The 21682-nt window shown below is 44.5% G+C and overlaps 1 protein-coding gene across 10 annotated transcripts in view; it reads right to left on the minus strand.

The window, feature by feature from the left end:
• ppp1r12a (protein phosphatase 1, regulatory subunit 12A) overlaps nt 1-21682 on the minus strand; it is a 353486-nt gene that overhangs the window by 225419 nt on the left and 106385 nt on the right. For all 10 annotated transcript variants that reach the window (XM_072484743.1, XM_072484740.1, XM_072484746.1 and 7 more), the window contains exon 2: nt 3667-3797. In XM_072484743.1, the coding sequence (XP_072340844.1) occupies nt 3667-3797 (131 nt within the window). The remainder of the gene's footprint in view (nt 1-3666; nt 3798-21682) is intronic.

The raw sequence follows: 21682 nt of genomic DNA on the forward strand, positions 1-21682 counted from the left end.
CAGAGAGCGTTCAGTGCTCACACCCCCAGGTTCAGAGAGCGTGCCGTGCTCACACCCCCAGGTTCAGAGAGTGTGCCGTGCTCATACCCCAGGTTCAGAGAGTGTGCTGTGCTCACACAGGCAGGTTCAGAGAGCGTGCAGTGCTCACACCCCCAGGTTCAGAGAGCGTGCAGTGCTCACACCCCCAGGTTCAGAGAGCATGCAGTGCTCACACCCCCAGGTTCAGAGAGCGTGCAGTGCTCACACCCCCTGGTTCAGAGAGCGTGCAGTGCTCACACCCCCAGATTCAGAGAGCTTGCAGTGCTCACACCCCAGGTTCAGAGAGCGTGCCGTATTCAAATCCCAGGTTCAGAGAGCGTGCCGTGCTCAGACCCCAGGTTCAGAGAGCGTGCAGTGCTCACACCCCCAGGTTCAGAGAGCGTGCAGTGCTCACACATCCAGGTTCAGAGTGTGTGCAGTGCTCACACCCCCAGGTTCACAGAGCGTGCAGTGCTCACACCCCCAGGTTCAGAGAGCGTGCAGTGCTCACACCCCCAGGTTCAGAGAGCGTGCAGTGCTCACACCCCCAGGTTCAGAGAGCGTGCAGTGCTCACACCCCCAGGTTCAGAGAGCGTGCAGTGCTCACACCCCTAGGTTCAGAGAGCGTGCAGTGCTCACACCCCCAGGTTCAGAGAGCGTGCGGTGCTCAACCCCCAGGTTAAGAGAGCTTGCAGAGCTCACAGCCCCAGGTTCAGAGAGCGTGCAGTGCTCACACCCCAGGTTCAGAGAGCGTGCAGTGCTCACCCCCCCAGGTTAAGAGAGCTTGCAGTGCTCACAGCCCCAGGTTCAGAGAGCGTGCAGTGCTCACACATCCAGTTTCAGAGAACGTGCAGTGCTCACACCCCCAGGTTCAGAGAGCGTGCAGTGCTCACACCCCCAGGTTCAGAGAGCGTGCTGTGCCCACACCCCCTGGTTCAGAGAGCGTGCAGTGCTCACACCCCCTGGTTCTGAGAGCGTGCAGTGCTCACACCCCCAGGTTCAGAAAGCGTGCAGTGCTCACACCCCCTGGTTCAGAGAGCGTGCAGTGCTCACACCCCCTGGTTCAGAGAGCGTGCAGTGCTCACACCCACAGGTTCAGAGAGCTTGCAGTGCTCACACCCCCAGGTTCAGAGAGCATGCAGTGCTCTCACACCCCGGTTCAGAGAGCGTGCAGTGCTCACACACCCTGGTTCAGAGAGCGTGCAGTGCTCACACCCCCAGGTTCAGAGAGCTTGCAATGCTCACACCCCAGGTTCAGAGAGCGTGCCGTGCTCATACCCCTGGTTCAGAGAGCGTGCAGTGCTCACACCCCAGGTTCAGAGACCGTGCAGTGCTCACACATCCAGGTTCAGAGTGTGTGCAGTGCTCACACCCCCTGGTTCACAGAGCCTGCAGTGCTCACACCCCCAAGTTCACAGAGCGTGCAGTGCTCACACCCCCAGGTTCAGAGAGCGTGCAGTGCTCACACCCCCATGTTCAGAGAGCGTGCAGTGCTCATACCCCCAGGTTCAGAGAGCGTGCAATGCTCACACCCCCAGGTTCAGAGAGCGTGCACTGCTCACACCCCCAGGCTCAGAGAGCGTGCAGTGCTCGCACCCCCAGGTTCAGAGAGCGTGCAGTGCTCACACCCCCAGGTTCAGAGAGCTGCAGTGCTCACACCCCAGGTTCAGAGAGCGTGCAGTGCTCACACCCCAGGTTCAGAGAGCGTGCAGTGCTCACACCCCCAGGTTCAGAGAGCGTCCTGTGCTCACACACCCAGGTTCAGAGAGCGTGCAGTGCTCACACCCCCAGGTTCAGAGAGCGTGCAGTGCTCACACCCCCAGGTTCAGAGAGCGTGCAGTGCTCACACCCCGAGGTTCAGAGAGCGTGCAGTGCTCACACCACCAGGTTCAGAGAGCGTGCAGTGCTCACACCCCTAGGTTCAGAGAGCGTGCAGTGCTCACACCCCCAGGTTCAGAGAGCGTGCAGTGCTCAACCCCCAGGTTAAGAGAGCTTGCAGAGCTCACAGCCCCAGGTTCAGAGAGCGTGCAGTGCTCACACCCCAGGTTCAGAGAGCGTGCAGTGCTCACCCCCCCAGGTTAAGAGAGCTTGCAGTGCTCACAGCCCCAGGTTCAGAGAGCGTGCAGTGCTCACACATCCAGTTTCAGAGAACGTGCAGTGCTCACACCCCCAGGTTCAGAGAGCGTGCAGTGCTCATACCCCCAGGTTCAGAGAGCGTACTGTGCTCACACCCCCTGGTTCAGAGAGCGTGCAGTGCTCACACCCCCTGGTTCAGAGAGCGTGCAGTGCTCACACCCCCTGGTTCAGAGAGCGTGCAGTGCTCAAACCCCCTGGTTCAGAGAGCGTGCAGTGCTTACACCCCCTGGTTCAGAGAGCGTGCAGTGCTCACACCCACAGGTTCAGATAGCTTGCAGTGCTCACACCCCCAGGTTCCGAGAGCATGCAGTGCTCACACACCCCGGTTCAGAGAGCGTGAAGTGCTCACACCCCCAGGTTCAGAGAGCTTGCACTGCTCACACCCCAGGTTCAGAGAGCGTGCAGTGCTCACACCCCAGGTTCAGAGAGCGTGCAGTGCTCACACATCCAGGTTCAGAGTGTGTGCAGTGCTCACACCCCCTGGTTCACAGAGCGTGCAGTGCTCACACTCCCAGGTTCAGAGCGTGCAGTGCTCACACCCCCAGGTTCAGAGAGTGTGCAGTGCTCACACCCCCAGGTTCAGAGAGCGTGCAGTGCTCACACGCCCAGGTTCAGAGAGCGTGCAGTGCTCACACCCCCAGGTTCAGAGAGCGTGCAGTACTCACACCCCCAGGTTCAGAGAGCGTGCAGTGCTCACACCCCCAGGTTCAGAGAGCGTGCAGTGCTCGCACCCCCAGGTTCAGAGAGCGTGCAGTGCTCACACCCCCAGGTTCAGAGAGCTTGCAGTGCTCACACCCCCAGGTTCAGAGAGTGTGCAGTGCTCACAGCCCCTGGTTCAGAGAGCGTGCAGTGCTCACACCCCCAGGCTCAGAGAGCTTGCAGTGCTCACAGCCCCTGGTTCAGAGAGCGTGCAGTGCTCACAGCCCCTGGTTCAGAGAGCGTGCAGTGCTCACACCCCCAGGTTCAGAGAGCTTGCAGTGCTCACACCCCCAGGGTTCAGAGAGCGTGGTGTGCTCACACCCCCAGGTTGAGAGAGCTTGCAGTGCTCACACCCCCAGGTTCAGAGAGCGTGCAGTGCTCTCACCTCCAGGTTCAGAGAGCATGCAACAGTCACACCTGTATCATCAAACTGAAAGAATCTTATATCCAAATAACTAAGTCAAATGAGATGGAATAGGATGACTAATTTGTTCTTTAAAATAATCAATCCTCAAGAAAATGCTTTAAAACAGTGGAGTACTTCTCAACTCAGGGAACTTCAATGTGCCTGTAATGAATCCTAACATCAACGTGAGTTTTACAGAATCAAATGAAAATCTATTAATTAGCGACAAAAGTTTAAAAGGGCGGGGGGGGGGGGTACATCCAGTCACCCTGAGACACTATTCAGACAATTATACAGAACTGTTGAATTCCCACAGAAGGTTCCATCCTTTCAGGATCTCTAAATACTATAGGAGAGCAAGGAAGGCAAAAAACATGAATGCAAGTCTGAAAAAGAATTGTACTTACTCTGCTATGTCTGCATAGCCACAGGAAGCAGCTGCATGCAATGGTATCCAACCCTCATTATCTGGCTGATTAATATTTGCAGAATGCTCCACTAGGAATTTCACCATATCCAGGTTATCATCTATACATGCCTAAAAGAGAGACGAAAAATATTTTGTTTCAATATTTGCTACAGATAGAGCCAAAAGAAAACTCAAGCACACCTTCTCATGATAGCATCTTAAAGTACTGGTCCATGTACTAAAGGGACAAAACTCAGAGATATTCAATGGTTGGGTTTTATTACTAGCTGCCAAAGCTGCACTGCAAGTTAGCATCAGGTAATATTTTATGTTCTTGATGCACCCATTCATCAATGTTCCAAATGCAAGACCAAGCAAATGAAATAGCTTTCTTTTAAAATTAAAATTTGCAGACCCGGAGTTACCACATTCACTTCCAAACAAGAGAAATTTTATTTTGCAGGTGAAGTGGAAGCATGAATGTAGAACAAATGGGAACAGAAAATGCTGCTAATTTCCAACAGATTTGCAGCAACTGCTGAGAGAAGGCAAATCATTTTAAATCAAGTACTTTATGATTACGTTCAAAATAAAACTGTTACAATAAAGGAGAATTGGCCTTTGATACTGGATGACTTCACAGATAACATGTCCAAAATATTCAAAATGGTGAAGAACACTGAAAATGAAATGAAATTAAGTCAAATCATGCCTTAATGAACAAAACACGACAAAATCCTTAATTGTCAGAATATTAAGGACATATTTTGAGAGTTGACGGTCACGATCGCTGAAAAGTTTCGAGCCAAAAGCATTTGGAAGAGCAGTGTCACAACAATGTCCTTCACAAACAATATAATTCATTTGAATGTGATTTAAATCACCATTATGTGCTTCACAAATCTGTTCCATTCAGAGTATGAAATCCAATAAACTAAAACAGGGTACAAAACTGTACTGAAACTTAACGTTTCACTGTCAAACTGCCAAGTGTAATTAAACCATGCCTATATTTCATATTGAAATACAACTATTAGCACAGTACCTGAAAGAAAAGTCTAGCCTAATTATGCTGAACAACTTATGTCACTTAAAATGGAGATTCAAATGCTTTTAATAAAATAATTGAGTGAATGGAGTTTCGCACCAGAAGGAGAGGTGCACAAAGGGTCAATTGTGTGAGAGACATCAATTAGTGCCAACCATCTTGTCCTCAATGGACAATTTATGGCAATTTTCAGAGTGTGAGGCTGCATAATTGGAGAAATCTATCTCTCAATCTAGGATTTCCCCTCTTGGAGACCAGAACAATTAATCGTTCCAGATATTTTGCCTCCAAATCAAAGATTATTGTATTTGTGTATACAAATATACACGCACAGCAATTAAGATGATGGTCCTCCCGAGGTTCTTATTTGTATTTCAATGTCTCCCTATTTTCATCACCAGGACCTTTTTTAATAAAATAGATAGGAGCATTACGAGCTTTGTGTGGGCAGGGAAAGTTCCGAGAGTAAGGAGGGGGTTCCTTCAGCGCAGTAGGGACAGAGGAGGACTGGCACTACCGAACTTGGGAGATTATTATTGGGCCGCCAATGTGGCAATGATACGTAGATGGATGATGGAGGGTGAGGGAGCTGCGTGGAAAAGGCTGGAGAGAAGGTCCTGTAAAGGGACGAGTCTAGAGGCACTGGTGACGGCGCCGCTACCGTTCTCACCGAAAAAGTACACCACGAACCCGGTGGTGGCAGCAACACTGAACATATGGGGACAGTGGAGGCGACAGAGAGGGGTGCGGGGAGCCCTGGTGGGGTCCCCTATCAGGAACAACCATAGGTTCGCCCCAGGAAGAATGGATGGAGGATTTCAGAGCTGGTACCAGTTGGGAATTAGGAAGGTGGGAGATTTATTCATAGATGGGACTTTTGCGAGCTTGGGAGCACTGGAGGAAAAGTATAAGTTACCCCGGGGGAATTTCTTGAGAAATATGCAGGTGAGGGCGTTTACTAGACAACAGGTGAGGGAATTTCCGCGGCTCCCGACACAGGGGATACAGGACAGGGTGCTTTCGGGGTGTAGGTTGGAGAGGGCAAGATGTCAGAGATTTATAGAGAGATGAGGGAAGAGGGGGAGGAGTCGGTGGGCGAACTAAAAAGAAAGTGGGAAGAAGAATTAGGGGAGGAGTTAGAGGAGGGTATGTGGGCGGATGCCCTAAGCAGGGTAAATTCCTCTTCCTCATGCGCCAGGCTTAGCCTGATTCAATTTAAGGTGCTACATAGAGCACACATAACGGGGGCAAGATTGAGCAGGTTCTTTGGAGTGGAGGACAAATGTGGGAGGTGTGGCGGGAGCCCGGCAAACCACGCACATATGTTTTGGGCGTGCCCGGCACTGGAAGGGAGTGACGGGAGTGATTTCGCAGGTGGTGAAGGCCCGGGTCAAACCAGGCTGGGGGGTTAGCTCTATTTGGAGTTGCGGAAGAGCCGGGAGTGCAGGAGGCGAAAGAGGCCGATGTCGTGGCCTTTGCGTCCCTCGTAGCTCGGCGCAGGATCCTACTCATGTGGAAGGAGGCGAAACCCCCGGACTGGAGGCCTGGGTAAACGATATGGCGGGGTTTATTAAACTGGAGAAGATAAAGTTTGCCCTGAGAGGATCGGCTCAAGGGTTCACCAGGCGGTGGCAGCCATTTCTCGGGGAACGTTAGAGGGAAGACAGATGACCAGCAGCAGCAACCCAGGGAGAAAGGGGGGGGGGAGGCTTAGTTGAGTATAGGTCAATAGAGTACGAGGTTTTGTTACTTGGATATTATTATTGTTAAAAAGTTAAAAAATTTCTGTTTTGTTATTGTTATCGTTTCGCTTGTATTGTAAGCGGGAAAAATGTTGCTCAGGGAAAAAAAATTTCAATAAAACAAATATACACGCACAGACAGCACAACAGGCTAACGACATTTGAATAAATGTAGTCAGTTCTTTCCTTGAAGGTCCTCACCAGAATACTTCAAATATGAATTTATTTGGATCAATTCAGACACAAACTCTGAAAGTCAGTGCTCAGCTGCAATATATTTGATCTGAAATGTAGCCAATGCCACTTGCAGGTGAAATTGCAAATTTACCAGTTTCTAACCAAAATAGTTGACATATTCAACTTGTACAATAAGGCTTTAATCGAATGGCAAATCCTGTGCTATTTGCACGATTAGTAGGTGGGGGAATATATAGTCCCCACCATTTACCCAACAACCGTCAAAATCAAGACAAAAGCGGCAGTTTGCGAAATGCATACATTTCTTTAAATTTGGATGACTGGAGTCAGCTCCTTTATGGTCAGTTAGATGTAACCAGCATGAATTCATGACAACTAGGGCAGCACGGTGGCGCAGTGGTTAGCATTGCTGCCTCACGACGCCAAAGTCCCAGGTTCAATCCCAGCACTGGGTCACTGTCCGTGTGAAGTTTGCACATTCTCCCCATGTCTGCATGGGTTTCGCCCCCACAACCCAAAGATGTGCAGAGTAGGTGGATTTGCCACGCTAAATTGCCCCTTAATTGGAAAAAATGAATTGGGTACTCTAAATTTATTTTATTTTATTTAATGAATGCATGACAACTGAAAATTTTCAGCAAAATTCACCATGCAACCCTGACATGCATTGTACCTGTCGTACATAAGCTAATCCCTCAGTGACCAGCGACAGTTTATGTCCCCCATCCAATATAGAATGGAACAAACATGGGGCAAACTAACAAAGATTTCCAGTGATTATTTTCCTTTGGAAAAATAAAACACTGCAAGAATAGTTTCAACAAATTAGACACTTGTCGAACATTTCCAATGGTTAATTTTAACATGTTTATGTATATAACCAAGAAAATAAAGTCTGAAGTTTTCAGTTTCACCATTTCAAATGTAAATATTTTGCAGCCAAATATTATTTACTTTAGAGTCGGTCACCAATGACCCTGTTTGGGTGTTGGCCATTCAACCACAACAGCCTCAGGCATTTCCTAAGATCATCACCACCAACACCTAGAAATGTATTTCAGCTCTTTGGCCCGTAGCACCAATGGGTAATAAGAGTGACGACAGAAGTTTCATCTATAAATTCTCTCAGCCCTTCGTAGTTAAAAATCCAATTCATTCACAAATTACATCTTCGCCCAACTAAATACAATGCTGCTATAACAATTTTTTAAAGCTGTTCATGCATCCAACAAACCACCTATCAGTTCAAATAGGAACACGCTCTCTGCATTTTCTCCCGCTGTGCCTCATGTCAGCTTTCAAAAAGGAGTAATTACTTGTCACAATGCTTCACTTACTGATACTTTCAAAGTAGATATTTTCAAAGCATGACATTTTAGCTGATATTTCCAAGTGATGAAGAGTTAATTGAATGATTGACTCAGATTAGAAATGGGGAAAGGGATCGCTGGTTGGAGCTTTTGGTCTTCGTTTACGCACGAGTTGCAAACCAATGTTATTTTCTATTCTGTCCACTCAGTTACAGCCCTGTAAATCTCCTTTGCACCCTCTCCTGTGCCTTTATATTCTTTTAGATCGTAACCAGAACTGCACACCTTCCTCCAAGTTGGTCTACCTACGGTTCAATACAGGTTTAGCATAATTTCATTTCAATTTTCATACTAAGTGCAACTGCTAAATTGCCGCTTAATTGGGAGAAAGAAATTGAGTCCTCTAGGTTTATTTTTTTTAAATTCTGGTAAAACTTCTCTCATCCTCTCAAGTATCTTCACATCTTTTTCAAAATGTGATGAACAGAACTGAAGATAATACTCAGATTTGGGTCTAATGAGAAAGATTCTGCATAACTTCCCTGTTTTTCTACCCAATACCTCTTACTTATTAAAAAAAAAAATTGAGTACCCAATTCATTTTTTTCCCAATTAAGGGGCAATTTAGCGTGGCCAATCCACCTACCCTGCACATATTTGGATTGGGGGGGCAAAACCCATGCAAACACGGGGAGAATGTGCAAACTCCACACGGACAGTGATCCAGAGCCGGGATCGAACCTGGGACTTCGGCGCCATGAGGCAACAATTTAATAAGTCTTGAAGAGGATACTAGATAGCACAAAAATCCTACAATTTTTATTAGTTTTGTTCCTGAAGAAGAAACAGCACTGACAAAGCCATATATATTACCCTCCCTCAGGGTGATGTTGGTGGACCTTCTTGAATTGCTGATCTGCTTGTTCATGACAGTAATCCCATGGTTGCATGGGTGTTCACATATATTAAAGAGAGAGAAAGAGCAGTCACACATGTCCACATCAGCACTGAATTGAGTTTGGATGGAGGCCATTGAGATAAACATGCTCTTATAATACTGCCTTTTGATTACAGGGTAGAAGGTGCCATTAGAAGGTATGGACAGAGAGGGTGAAATTTGCCTCGAGATGGTCGGTACAAGGGTTCTTTAGGCGGTGGCAACCATTCTTAGACTTCCTGGCAGAACGATTGGTCAATGGCAGCAGCAGCTCGGGGGGGGGTTTAACTTTATTTTTGTTTATGTTATTTACACTGGAGGGTCTGAGGGGGCGCATACACCTGCTGTGTTAAGTCGGGGTGTTAATGTTCATTTATTGTTTATGTACGGGGGGGGAGGAGTTTGGGGGGTTGCTTTTTTTAAGATTGTGTTTTGTACTTAACCCTGTTGGGTTCTTTTTTCTTTCTTATTTTGTTATTGATATTTTATGAAAACCTTTGATAAAAATTATTGGAAAAAAAAAAGAAGGTATGGACAGTCCTCCCTGCATCAGGTTATTCTGTACCAGAGCATCAGGTTATACTGTGCCAGAACTATGAATATTAAGTGTTTAATTTTCCACTAATGATACCCTTAACCATCAGTCTAAAAAATCACAAACAGAAACAACTGTAAGGTGTTCTAAAGCTAGGGCATTCTTTTTGTCCTTGCAAATCTCACAGGCATTTAATATAAAATTTAGCTTTATTTTCCCATGGGTTTGCATATATTTCAAGTTGCTGATGCTAATATATCTTGATACTGATTAAAGATTAATCTACCAATGAGTTGACATTTTTAAAAAGTCACTCCTCAAACCTCAAGTAACCTGAAAGACAGTGAGCACACAGGGATTTCTGGCATTGCATGTAGCCTGAAGTCTGGATTGATGGGAATAGGTTTGGCTCACAATCATGAAGCTTTATTCAGCAGTGTAAACTAAAGCAACTCTTCTGTCTGATTGGAATTATAACTTGCTGAAAATTAAAGTGCAAATTTAATATTAAATTCCACTTCTTAGACAATTGAAAGATGTGCAGGGTAGGTGGATTGGCCATGATAAATTGCCCTTAGTGTCCAAAATTGCCCTTGGTGGTGGGTAGGGTGCTCTTTCCAAGAGCCGGTGCAGACTCAGGGGGCCGAATGGCCTCCTTCTGCACTGTAAATTCAATGATAATCTATGATTAATCTAGGACAAAGGTGCGGCACAACATCATGGGCTGAAGGGCCTGTTCTGTGCTGTATTTTCTATGTTCTATGTTCTATATATATGATGATCTGCAAAGTAAAAATGAAGCCATGAGAGGATGGGCAGAGAAAAGAATTCCAGAAGACACAGTAACATTGAAATACTGAATATTAAACTTTATAACTGATAAAGGCAGATCCGCTTACAGCATGCTCACGAGTACTTAAACATCAGTAATATGGGGTAATAATTTTTAGCTTTCGGCGAACATCCAGACCAGTGAGGGAGGTGGTCCGAGCAGTAAAGTTCTGCAGTTAACTCGATTGACAAACTAACATGGATTAAGTTGCCTCTACGGATTCTATTTTTAATTGCTCATGACCCCAAGCTGTACGGTGAGGCAACAAATATATCAGGAGACTGATTGAATTTACGAGACGGCACAAATGATGTGGATAGCTTCGGAGCTGCAGATTTTTAGGCAGTGAATCCAATTCTCTTTGGAATAAGAAAAATAATTATATGTTTTACATGAAAAGATGTCCACTGGCAAACTGTTCTAAACTAAATAGAATCGGTGGTGATGAAGCTTTCCATTCAGTAATGCCTGGTTGTTAACAAGGTTAGACAAGTACTGGGTTGCAACACTGGGAAATGTGGCTTCAAGTGAAAGCAAGTTATTCTCATATCCCATACAGAATTGGAGAGGATACTTATTGAAAGGCGAGATCAATTTTAGACATCTTGCCTTCAAAATGGAAATTATTCAATGAAGGGAATTCAAAGATGAGTTGAAAGGGTGGGTTCAGGACTAAGAATTGCAATAGACAGTAGAAAGTATATAAACCAGATTTACCAATTTCATTGGGGGGGGGGGTAGAAAGAATTTAAAAGGGAGGAGGAAAAGAAGCCAAATTCAGTTGCAAAAGAAAAAAGTTTTGCATTTTGTGGATGGAATTAGAAAATTGGAAAAATGGCAAGCCACCAAAGAGCACAGTCAAAATCACTTCCTTGCTAGCATTCTCAAAAAGTGATGGATGTGTTCAGCAGAATCAGCAAAGACACCTGCACTAAACTCTGATCAACCAAGAGACTGCTGTCTCAAATTTTGATATAGTTGAATAAAATACTGTTGACCATAACAGACCTTCTGTTGCTGCCAGCAAGAAAGTGTCATTTGTGGAAACGTCCAACAAGGTTTAAATAGAAATGGTGCGGTTCTGATCATCTTTTAGTGTCATAAAGAAATGCTCACAACTCGTGTCATGTGAGAGTATTTTAAGAAATGGGTGTTTAAGAAATATACCATTAAGAAATGGGTGTTTATCAGTGATGTCAGAGTGAGGTTGGAGCTGGGCTGTCTGTCAGCTTTTTATTGTTGTTTTAGGCTGTTTGCTGCAGGGTGTTTTAGTTTCGTTTTCACTGCTGGAGCTGAAGCCAGACAGAGCAGGTGTACTGTTGATCTCTCTGCCATGAAAATACTATCTTTTGACCATGTGGTGAATTCAGAATTATAAATGTTTTCAGTAGTGACTTTAACCTGATGTGCTTCTGGTAAAAGGTGTTTTAAGTCTTATGGATGTTCAAAGGAAAGCTTCAAGGATTACTTAGTGTTGTATTCTTTGGGGGTTGTATTTGAATTGATGGTTGCCAAGATGTTCACTGTATGTTTCAAAAAGGTTAACTTGAGTTCATAGAATCAACATTGTTTTGCTTGAAAAAAATACTTGTCCATTTCTATTGTACCACACCTGCAGAGTGGGCCGTGTGCTCCCCATACCATAATCTATTAAAAGTTGTGGGTCAGGTGAACTCCATACTGCACTTTGGGGTTCTCAAAACCCTGGCCAATAACAAATTGGGGGCTCGAGGGGGATAAAAGTCAATCTATTGGTTTGGTTTAACAAACTTAAAGACAATGAGGGGTGAGCATATTGTGGTTGCTTTTTAGGTGTGGTATTTCAGTTTAAGTAGGGACTGTGTTGTGGACAATAGCTCTTTCAGAGGCTCAGAGGTTTTTGGGGGTGGAGACGGTCACACGCAGGACCTTACGGACAGAGACTAAAAGCAGACTGTTAGATTTGGCAAAAACATTACAGTTAACATTACCTGACAAAATGCGAAAAGATGAGGTAATTATGGCGGTGGCTAAGCATTTAAAGTTGCCTGAGATACAGTTTGACTTATTGGAAATGGAAAAATTTAGTTACAACTTAAACAAATGGAACATGAGAAAGAATTAAAGCAGCTTGAATATGAAAGAGATACAGGAAAAAGAGAGAGAGAAGAAAGAAGAAATGAAAGAATAGCCCTAGCAGAACAAAAAGAAAAAGGGAGATATAGATCAAGGAAAAAGATAAAGAGATAGAGACTGAACTTCAGAAAATGGCCATGAAACACGACAGCCAGTTAAAATTGGCAGACGTAAAGGGAAACGTACAGTTGGATGATAGTGATGAGGACAGTGAGAAAAAGCGTCACAGTCAAAGGCTTGGTGGCATTCTATTTAAATATGTCCAAGCATTGCCAAGGTTTGACGAGGAGGAGGTAGAAGCCTTTTTCATTTCATTTGAGAAGGTGGCTAAACAAATGAAATGGCCACAGGACATATGGGTATTACTGATTCAAACAAAGCTGGTAGGTAGAGCTAGTGAAGTGTTTGCATCACTATCGGGGGAGGTATCCGAGACGTATGAAGAGGTGAAAAATTCCATCTTAGGTGCATATGAACGAGCGCCTGAAGCCAACAGACAAAGGTTTAGAAATTTAAGGAAAGAAATTGGTGAAACATATATGGAGTTTGAAAGGATCAAAGAGTAATTTTGATTGGTGGATAAGGGCTTTGAAAATAGACCAAGCGAATGAAGCTCTTAGAGAAATTATACTTCTGGAGGAGTTTAAAAAATCAATTCCTGATGTACTGAGAACTCATGTGCAAGAACAGAGGGTTAAAACTGCGAGATTAGCAGCAGAAATGGCAGATGATTATGAATTAGTTCATAAATCAAAGCTTAGTTTCCAACATTAGTTTCAGCCTGTGAGGAATAGAAATTGGGGACATGAGAAATACTCAAGTGGTAAAAGTAAAGGTGATCTGATGGGAGATAATGAGAGTGTACCTCAGATTAAAAAAGAAATGCAGGAGGGTGGAAGAGACTATGAAAAGGTTCAAATGTTTTCACTGTAATACACTAGGCCATACAAAGTCACAGTGTTGGTGGTTGAAGAAAAGCACTGGGAAGGCTGATGTGGTAAAACAGGATAAGACAGTGGGGTTTGTTAAAGTGGGAAAGGAAAGACCAAGTGAAGCGGAGGAGGTGCAAAAGATTGTACAGCCTGATCAAGAGGTGATTGATAAGAAGGTGCCAGATGTCTTTGAAGAATTTACTTGTGTGGGTAAAGTTTACTCATGTGTATCAGGAGGAGCAGGTAAAGAAGTCACCATATTATGAGATATGGGAGCTAGTCAATTTTAATGGTAAGAGATGAGGAGTTACATAGTCTGGGAAGAATGTTGCCAGAAAAGGTGGTAATAAGTGGAATTCAGGAAAAGAGGAGTAGTGTTCAATTATATAAGGTAAGGTTGGAAAGTCCAGTGAAGAGTGGTGAAGTGGTAGGAGTAATAGAGAAACTAGGAATACAGCTTATCTTGGGTAATGATACAGCTGGATTGCAGGTGGGAGTGATGCCTACTGTGGTTGATAAGCCAGTGGAGAATCAGACAACTGAAGTGTTGAAGGACGAATATCCTGGGATTTTTCCGGATTGTGTAGTAACAAGATCGCAAAGTCACGGGTTAAGACAAGAGGAGAAATCAAAGAGTGAAGATGAAGTTGAAGTGCAGTTATCAGAAATGATATTAGATCAGATAGTTGAAAAAGAACCAGAACAGGCGAAGGATGAGGCGGATATTTTTAGTTCAGGAAAATTGGCAGAGTTACAACAGAAAGATAGAGAAGTAAAACGGATGTATCAGAAAGCAGACACGGAAGAGGAATCTGAGTGTATACCGTAAAAGTAATGTCCATAAGACATAGAAGCGGAAGGAAGGCCATTCGGCCCATCGAGTCCACTCCACCATTCAATCATGGCTGATTTCAACTCCATTTACCCGCTCTCTCCATAGCCCTTAATTCCTCGAGAAATCAAGAATTTATCAACTTCTGTCTTAAAGACACTCAACAACCCGGCCTCCACCGCCCTCTGTGGCAATGAATTCCACAGACCCACCAATCTCTGGCTGAAGAAATTTCTCCTCATCTCTGTTCTAAAGTGACTCCCTTTCATTCTAAGGCTGTGCCCCCGGGTCCTAGTCTCCCCTGCTAATGGAAACAACTTCCCTACGTCCACCCTATCTAAGCCATTCATTATCTTGTAAGTTTCTATTAGATCTCCCCTCAACCTCCTAAACTCCAATAAATATAATCCCAGGATCCTCAGGCGTTCATCGTATGTTAGGCCTACCATTCCTGGGAGCATCCGTGTGAATCTCCGCTGGACCCGCTCCAGTGCCAGTATGTCCTTCCTGAGGTGTGGGGCCCAAAATTGCTCACAGTATTCTAAATGGGGCCTAACTAATGCTTTACAAAACTTCAGAAGTACATCCCTGCTTTTATATTCCAAGCCTCTTGAGATAAATGACAACATTGCATTTGCTTTCTTAATTACGGACTCAACCCGCAAGTTTACCTTTAGAGAATCCTGGACTAGGACTCCCAAGTCCCTTTGCACTTCAGCATTATGAATTTTGTCACCGTTTAGAAAATAGTTCATGCCTCTATTCTTTTTTCCAAAGTGCAAGACCTCGCACTTGCCTACGTTGAATTTCATCAGCCATTTCTTGGACCACTCTCCGAAACTGTCTAAATCTTTCTGCAGCCTCCCCACCTCCTCCATACTACCTGCCCCTCCCTCCACCTACCTTTGTATCATCGGCAAACTTAGCCAGAATGCCCCCAGTCCCGTCATCTAGATCGTTAATATATAAAGAGAACAGCTGTGGCCCCAACACTGAAACCTGCGGGACACTACTCGTCACCGGTTGCCATTCCGAAAAATAACCTTTTATCCCAACTCTCTACCTTCTGCCTGACAGCTAATCGTCAATCCATGTTAGTACCTTGCCTCGAATACCATGGGCCCTTATTTTACTCAGCAGTCTCCCGTGAGGCACCTCATCAAAGGCCTTTTGGAAGTCAAGATAGATAACATCCATTGGCTCTCCTTGGTCTAACCTACTTGTTATCTCTTCAAAGTACTCCAACAGGTTTGTCAGGCACGACCTCCCCTTACTAAATCCATGCTGACTTGTCCTAATCTGACCCTGCACTTCCAAGAATTCAGAAATCTCATCCTTAACAATGGATTCTAGATTCTTGCCAACAACCGAGGTTAGGCTAATTGGCCTATAATTTTCCATCTTTTTACTTGTTCCCTTCTTGAACAGGGGGGTTACAACAGCGATTTTCCAATCCTCTGGGACTTTCCCTGACTCCAGTGACTTTTGAAAGTTCATAACTAACGCCTCCACTATTTCTTCAGCTATCTCCTTTAGAACTCTAGGATGTAGCCCATCTGGGCCCGGACATGTATCAATTTTTAGACCTCTTAGTTTCTCTAGCACTTTCTCCTTTGTGATGGCTACCATATTCAACTCTGCCCCCTGACTCTCCTGAATTGTTGGGATATTACTCATGTCTTCTACTGTGAAGACTGACGCAAAGTACTTATTTAGTTCCTCAGCTATTTCCTGGTCTCCCATCACTAGATTACCAGCGTCATTTTGGAGCGGCCCAATGTCTACTTTTGCCTCCCGTTTGTTTTTAATGTATTTAAAGAAACTTTTACTATCATTCCTAATGTTACTGGCTAGCCTACCTTCATAATTGATCCTCTGTTTCCTTATTTCTCTCTTTGTTATCCTCTGTTTGTTTTTGTAGCCTTCCCAATCTTCTGACTTCCCACTACTCTTTGCCACATTATAGGCTTTCTCTTTTGCTTTGATGCATTCCCTAACTTCCTTTGTCAGCCATGGCTGCCTAATCCCCCCTCTGATAACCTTTCTTTTCTTTGGGATGAACCTCTGTACTGTGTCCTCAATTACTCCCAGGAACTCCTGCCATTGCTGTTCTACTGTCTTTCCCACTAGGCTCTGCTCCAAGTCGATTTTTGTCAGTTCCTCCCTCATGCCCCTGTAGTTACCTTTATTTAACTGTAACACCTTTACATCTGATTCTACCTTCTTTATTTCAAATTGGAGATTGAATTCTACCATATTATGATCACTGCCTCCTAAGTGTTCCCTTACTTTAAGATCTTTAATCAAGTCTGGCTCATTACATAACACTAAGTCCAGAATGGCCTGTCCCCTCGTGGGCTCCATCACAAGCTGTTCCAAAAAGCCCTCCTGTAAACATTCAATGAATTCCCTTTCCTAGGGTCCACTGGCAGCATTATTTACCCAGTCCACCTGCATATTGAAGTCCCCCATGATCACTGTGACCTTGCCTTTCTGACATGCACTTTCTATTTTGTGGTGCATTTTGTGCCCTTGGTCCTGACCACTGTTAGGAGGCCTGTACATAACTCCCATTGTGGTTTATTTGCCTTTGTGGTTCCTCAACTCTACCCACACAGACTCCACATCATCTGGCCCTATGTCGTTTAGTGCTATTGATTTAATTTCATTCCTAATTAAAAAGGCAACCCCGCCCCCTCTGCCCACCTCTCTGTCTTTTCGATAGGTTGTGAATCCCTGGATGTTTAAATGCCAGTCCTGAACCCCCTGCAACTACGTCTCTGTGATGCCTACCACATCATACCTGCCAGTCACAATCTGGGCCACAAGCTCATCTACCTTGTTCCGTACACTGCGCGCATTAAAATATAGCACCTTTAATTCTCTATTGACCGTCCCTTTTTGTTTTCTTAGTGTGGTGGACCTTGGTTTACTGAGCCTTTCCATACACTGAGTCATATTTTGTGGGATGGGGACTATTGTAACCTCTCCTGAGTTCTGTCTTTTCGTGCTTTTTTGTATTCCTAAGCAGCTGCGCTTCCCACTGATTACTTCACCTCTTGGTTCCCTGACTTTCCCTTCCCTCCCAATCTTTAGTTTAAAGTCCGATTGACCACCCTATTTACTCTTTTCGCCAGAACACTGGTCCCAGCTCGGTTGAGGTGGAGACCATCCCAACGGTATAGGTCCCCCCTGTCCCAAAACTGATGCCAGTGTCCCATGAAAAGGAACCCCTCTTTCCCACACCACTCTTGCAGCCATGTGTTAACTTCCCTTATTCTTGCCTCCCTATGCCAATTTGCACGTGGCTCGGGCAGTAATCCGGATATTATGGCCCTTGAGGAACTGTTTTTTAAATTTGAATCCTAGCTCTTTATAATCTCTAAACAGGTCCTCTTTCCTAGACTTGCCTATGTTGTTGGTACCAACATGGACCACAACAACTGGATCCTCCCCCTCCCTCTCCAGTATCCCTTCAAGCCGGTCAGAGATGTCCCGCACCCTAGCACCGGGCAGGCAACATAGCATGCGGGGCTCTTTATCCTGCTCACAAATGATACTATCTATCCCCCTGGTAATAGAATCCCCTACAACTACAACTTGCCTATTTACTCCCTCCCCTTGAATGGCCTGCTGAACCATGGTGCCTTGGTCAGCTGACTCATCCTTCCTGCAGCCCTGTTCGCCATCCACACAGGGAGCAAGTGCCTCATACCTGTTGGACAGGGTCAAGGGCTGAGGCTCCTGAGTTCGTGACTGCTGGTTCCCTTTACCTGCCTGACTTGCAGTCACACCCTGCTGTCCCTGGCCACTGGCAGGATTTAAACTACTTACTCTGACAGGTGTGACTGCCTCCTGAAACACAGTGTCCAGGTAAGTCTCCCCCTCCCGGATGTGCCTCAGTGTTTGAAGCTCAGACTCCAGCTCATCAACTCTCAGCCGGAGCTCTTCGAGCAGCCAACACTTACTGCAGATGTGGCCGCTGCAGCTCGCAATGGGATCTGCCAGCTCCCACATCAAACAGCTCAAGCACATCACCTGACCAGCCATCACTAATTAATTAATTAGTTTAATTTAAGTTTACGAGTTTAGCTGTGTTTTTTGTTTAAATTTGGGGGTGATTTGCTATCAACCAATCAGATCACAGCTTCCCTCTGACCTCACTTTTGGGGGAAAAAACTGGAAAACAGGAAGTTACCGTTCGGTTTTTATACTCACAGAGACTGCTCCTCCTCCTCCGAACGGCTCCCGAAATTAGGCCCGAAGAAAGAGAGAGAACAAAACAGTCGGGAAAAAGCACCTTCTCCCACTCTTCAGCGAATTACCTCACTGCACCAAATTACCAAATTCTCACTCTGTCTGTGTCTCACTCACTCAGGCTCTGTCTCCTTGACCAGCGCAATGCTTACTCAGTGCGCTTTCTGTCTGTCTTTTATACAGACTTTAGGATGACTCACACTAAAACTTCAAAGAGAAGAATACAATGAGTACGTTTGTGCCCCTTAACATGCCTCAGGTGACTGCCACATAACTGCATCTCAGCAATTAGGGTGGGGGCAGCTTCAGCCAATCAGACACTAATCTACACTGCACTTTTAACTGAAAAACAGCACAATTAGATTAACCACTTACCTTTCCTGGTTACCTCACTGCACCAAATTACCAAATTCTCACTCTGTCTGTGTCTCACTCACTCAGGCTGTGTCTCCTTGACCAGCGCAATGTCTTGATGATAAAATGGAGACCTTTACACATGCAGGTGGATGAAAAGTGGGCAGAAGTTCATCAAGTAGTATTGCCGGTCGGGTATAGAAAGGAGGTGTTGCGAGTTGCACATGAGGTACCAGTGAGTGGTCATTTGGGAATAAGGAAAACTCAAGCTAAAGTCCAGAAACATTGTTATTGGCCTGGTCTACATAAAAATGTAGTTAAATTTTGTCAATCATGTCACACATGTCAAGTGACAGGGAAACCTCCAGCCGGGATAAAACCAGCGCCCTTAACACCCATTCCAGCATTTGAGGAACCTTTTACAAGGGTCCTAATTGTTTGCGTAGGACCGCTTCCTCAAACAAAAAGTGGGAATCAATATTTTATGACTATAATGGATGTGTCCACTAGGTTTCCAGAGGCCATTCCAGTACGTAATATTACAGCGAAAAAGATTGTGGAGGTATTACTTAAATTCTTTACTAGATATGGACTACCCACAGAAATACAATCGGATCAAGGATCAAATTTTACCTCAAAGTTATTCAAAGAAGTTATGGATAGCTTAGGAATAAAACAATTTAAATCAACTGCGTACCATCCAGAATCGCAGGGAGCGTTAGAAAGGTGGCATCAGACATTAAAGACAATGTTGAGGGCTTATTGTCAAGATTATCCAGAGGATTGGGGTAAAGGAATTCCATTCGTACTGTTTTCAATTAGGGATGTACCGAATGAGTCAACCAAATTCAGTCCTTTTGAACTAATTTTTGGTCATGAGGTAAGAGGACCACTTAAATTGATTAAGGAGAAATTGGTGAGTGAGAAATCGAAAATTACATTATTGGATTACGTGTCAAATGTTCGGAAACAATTAAATAGAGCAGGTGAATTGGCTAGACAACATTTAAAAGTTGCACAAAATGTGATGAAACGGGTAGCGGACAAGAAATCGAAAGTTTGTAGTTTTGCCAGTGGAGATAAAGTTTTAGTGATGTTCCCGGTGGTAGGTGAACCTTTAAAAGCTAGGTTTTGTTGACCTTATCAGATTGAAAGGAAATTAAGTGAGGTGAATTATGTGGTTAAAAACACCAGATAGGAGGAAAACTCACCGAGTGTGTCATGTGAATATGCTTAAAAAGGATAATGCTTAATGCTTAAAAAGAATATGCTTAAAAAGAAATTCTTGAACCAGGGGCTGGTTTAGCACAGGGCTAAATAGCTGGCTTTTAAAGCAGACCAAGGCAGGCCAACAGCACGGTTCAATTCCCGTACCAGCCTCCCCGAACAGGTGCCGGAATGTGGCGACTCGGGGCTTTTCACAGTAACTTCATTTAAAGCCTACTTGTGACAATAAGCGATTTTCATTTCATTTTCAAAAGGTACTTTGAAAGGGAAGGAGAAATAGGAGGTTTTAATGATTCTAACACAAAGTGACGAACCAAATCCAGATGACTGTGAATTTGACATACCTCAAACTAAATTGGAAAACGAGGATGTTCTTAAACATTGGGATAAATTGTTGAGTTATCTTCCAGAGGAAACACGAACTGACCTGAAAGAGTTATTGATATCACATGGACAAGTTTGTGGAGATAAATTGGGAAATACTAAAATGGCTATACATGATGTAAATGTGGGAAATGCTGTTCCAACCAAACAACATCCATACAGACTTAACCCTTTAAAATTGGCACAGGTTAACAAAGAGATTGAGTGTATGCTTAAAAATGGCACAATTGAAGTGGGTTGCAGTCAATGGAGCTCACCCATAGTGATGGTACATAAACCAGACGGTACCCAACGGTTGTGTGTGGACTATAGAAAGGTTAATGCAGTTACAAGAACGGACTCTTATCCTATCCCATGTTTGGAGGATTGCATTGAGAAAGTGGGACGATCAGTTTTTATTTCCAAACTGGATTTACTTAAAGGTTACTGGCAGGTACCTTTATCCGAAAGGGCGAAGGAGATTTCAGCTTTTGTGACTCCGGATGGTATATACCAATTCAAAGTTCCGCCATTTGGCATGAAAAACGCCCAGCGACATTTCAACGGTTAACTCCAAAGTCGTTTCAGGATTACCCAATTTTGCGGTATACATCGACGATCTGGTAATTTTCAGCCAGACATGGAAATAAAATTTCTGATGGAGTTATTCAGGAGGCGGGTTTGGTGATAAACCTAGCCAAAAGTGAATTTGGAAAAACCCAAGTCACTTTCCTTGAGGATTTTCCGATACCCTCAACACGAAGGGAAATAATGCGATTTCTTGGCATGAGTGGATTTGATCGAACATTTGTGCAAACATTTTGTAGCGCGATTGCTCCACTGATGGGCTTGCTGAAGAAGCGTAACAAATTCCAGTGGACAGCGGACTTTCAACAGGCATTTGACTGCCTGGAAGCTGTGATAATCAATGCTCCTGTGTTGGAGAATTACAAGGGTCTCTGCGATCAGAATGAACTAAAGTATCTGACTTTAAAGAGAAATGCCGAGGCGTAGAGAAATGGACGGATCATGCAAGGACCTTCTTGTTCGAAGAGACCGTCAATCGAGAAGGATTTCAGTTGGAGGAAGAAGAACCAAAAAAAAATGGACTATATTATTATACCTGTTTGCGTGTTGTGTTTTGAAACGAAAAAGTATATTTACTGTGTGCATTTCTTAAAGGATAGTGAAAAGGTGAAAAATGAAACTATCTTGAAGTTGATGGTTTATGTTTTTTCTTGGGAGGAGGTGGCATGTGAGAGTACCTTTAAGAAATGGGTGTTTATCAGTGATGTCAGAGTGTGGGTGGAGCTGGGCGGTCAGTCAGCTTTT

This window comes from Scyliorhinus torazame, chromosome 19 (assembly GCF_047496885.1).
Source record: "Scyliorhinus torazame isolate Kashiwa2021f chromosome 19, sScyTor2.1, whole genome shotgun sequence".
Lineage (NCBI taxonomy): Eukaryota > Metazoa > Chordata > Chondrichthyes > Carcharhiniformes > Scyliorhinidae > Scyliorhinus > Scyliorhinus torazame.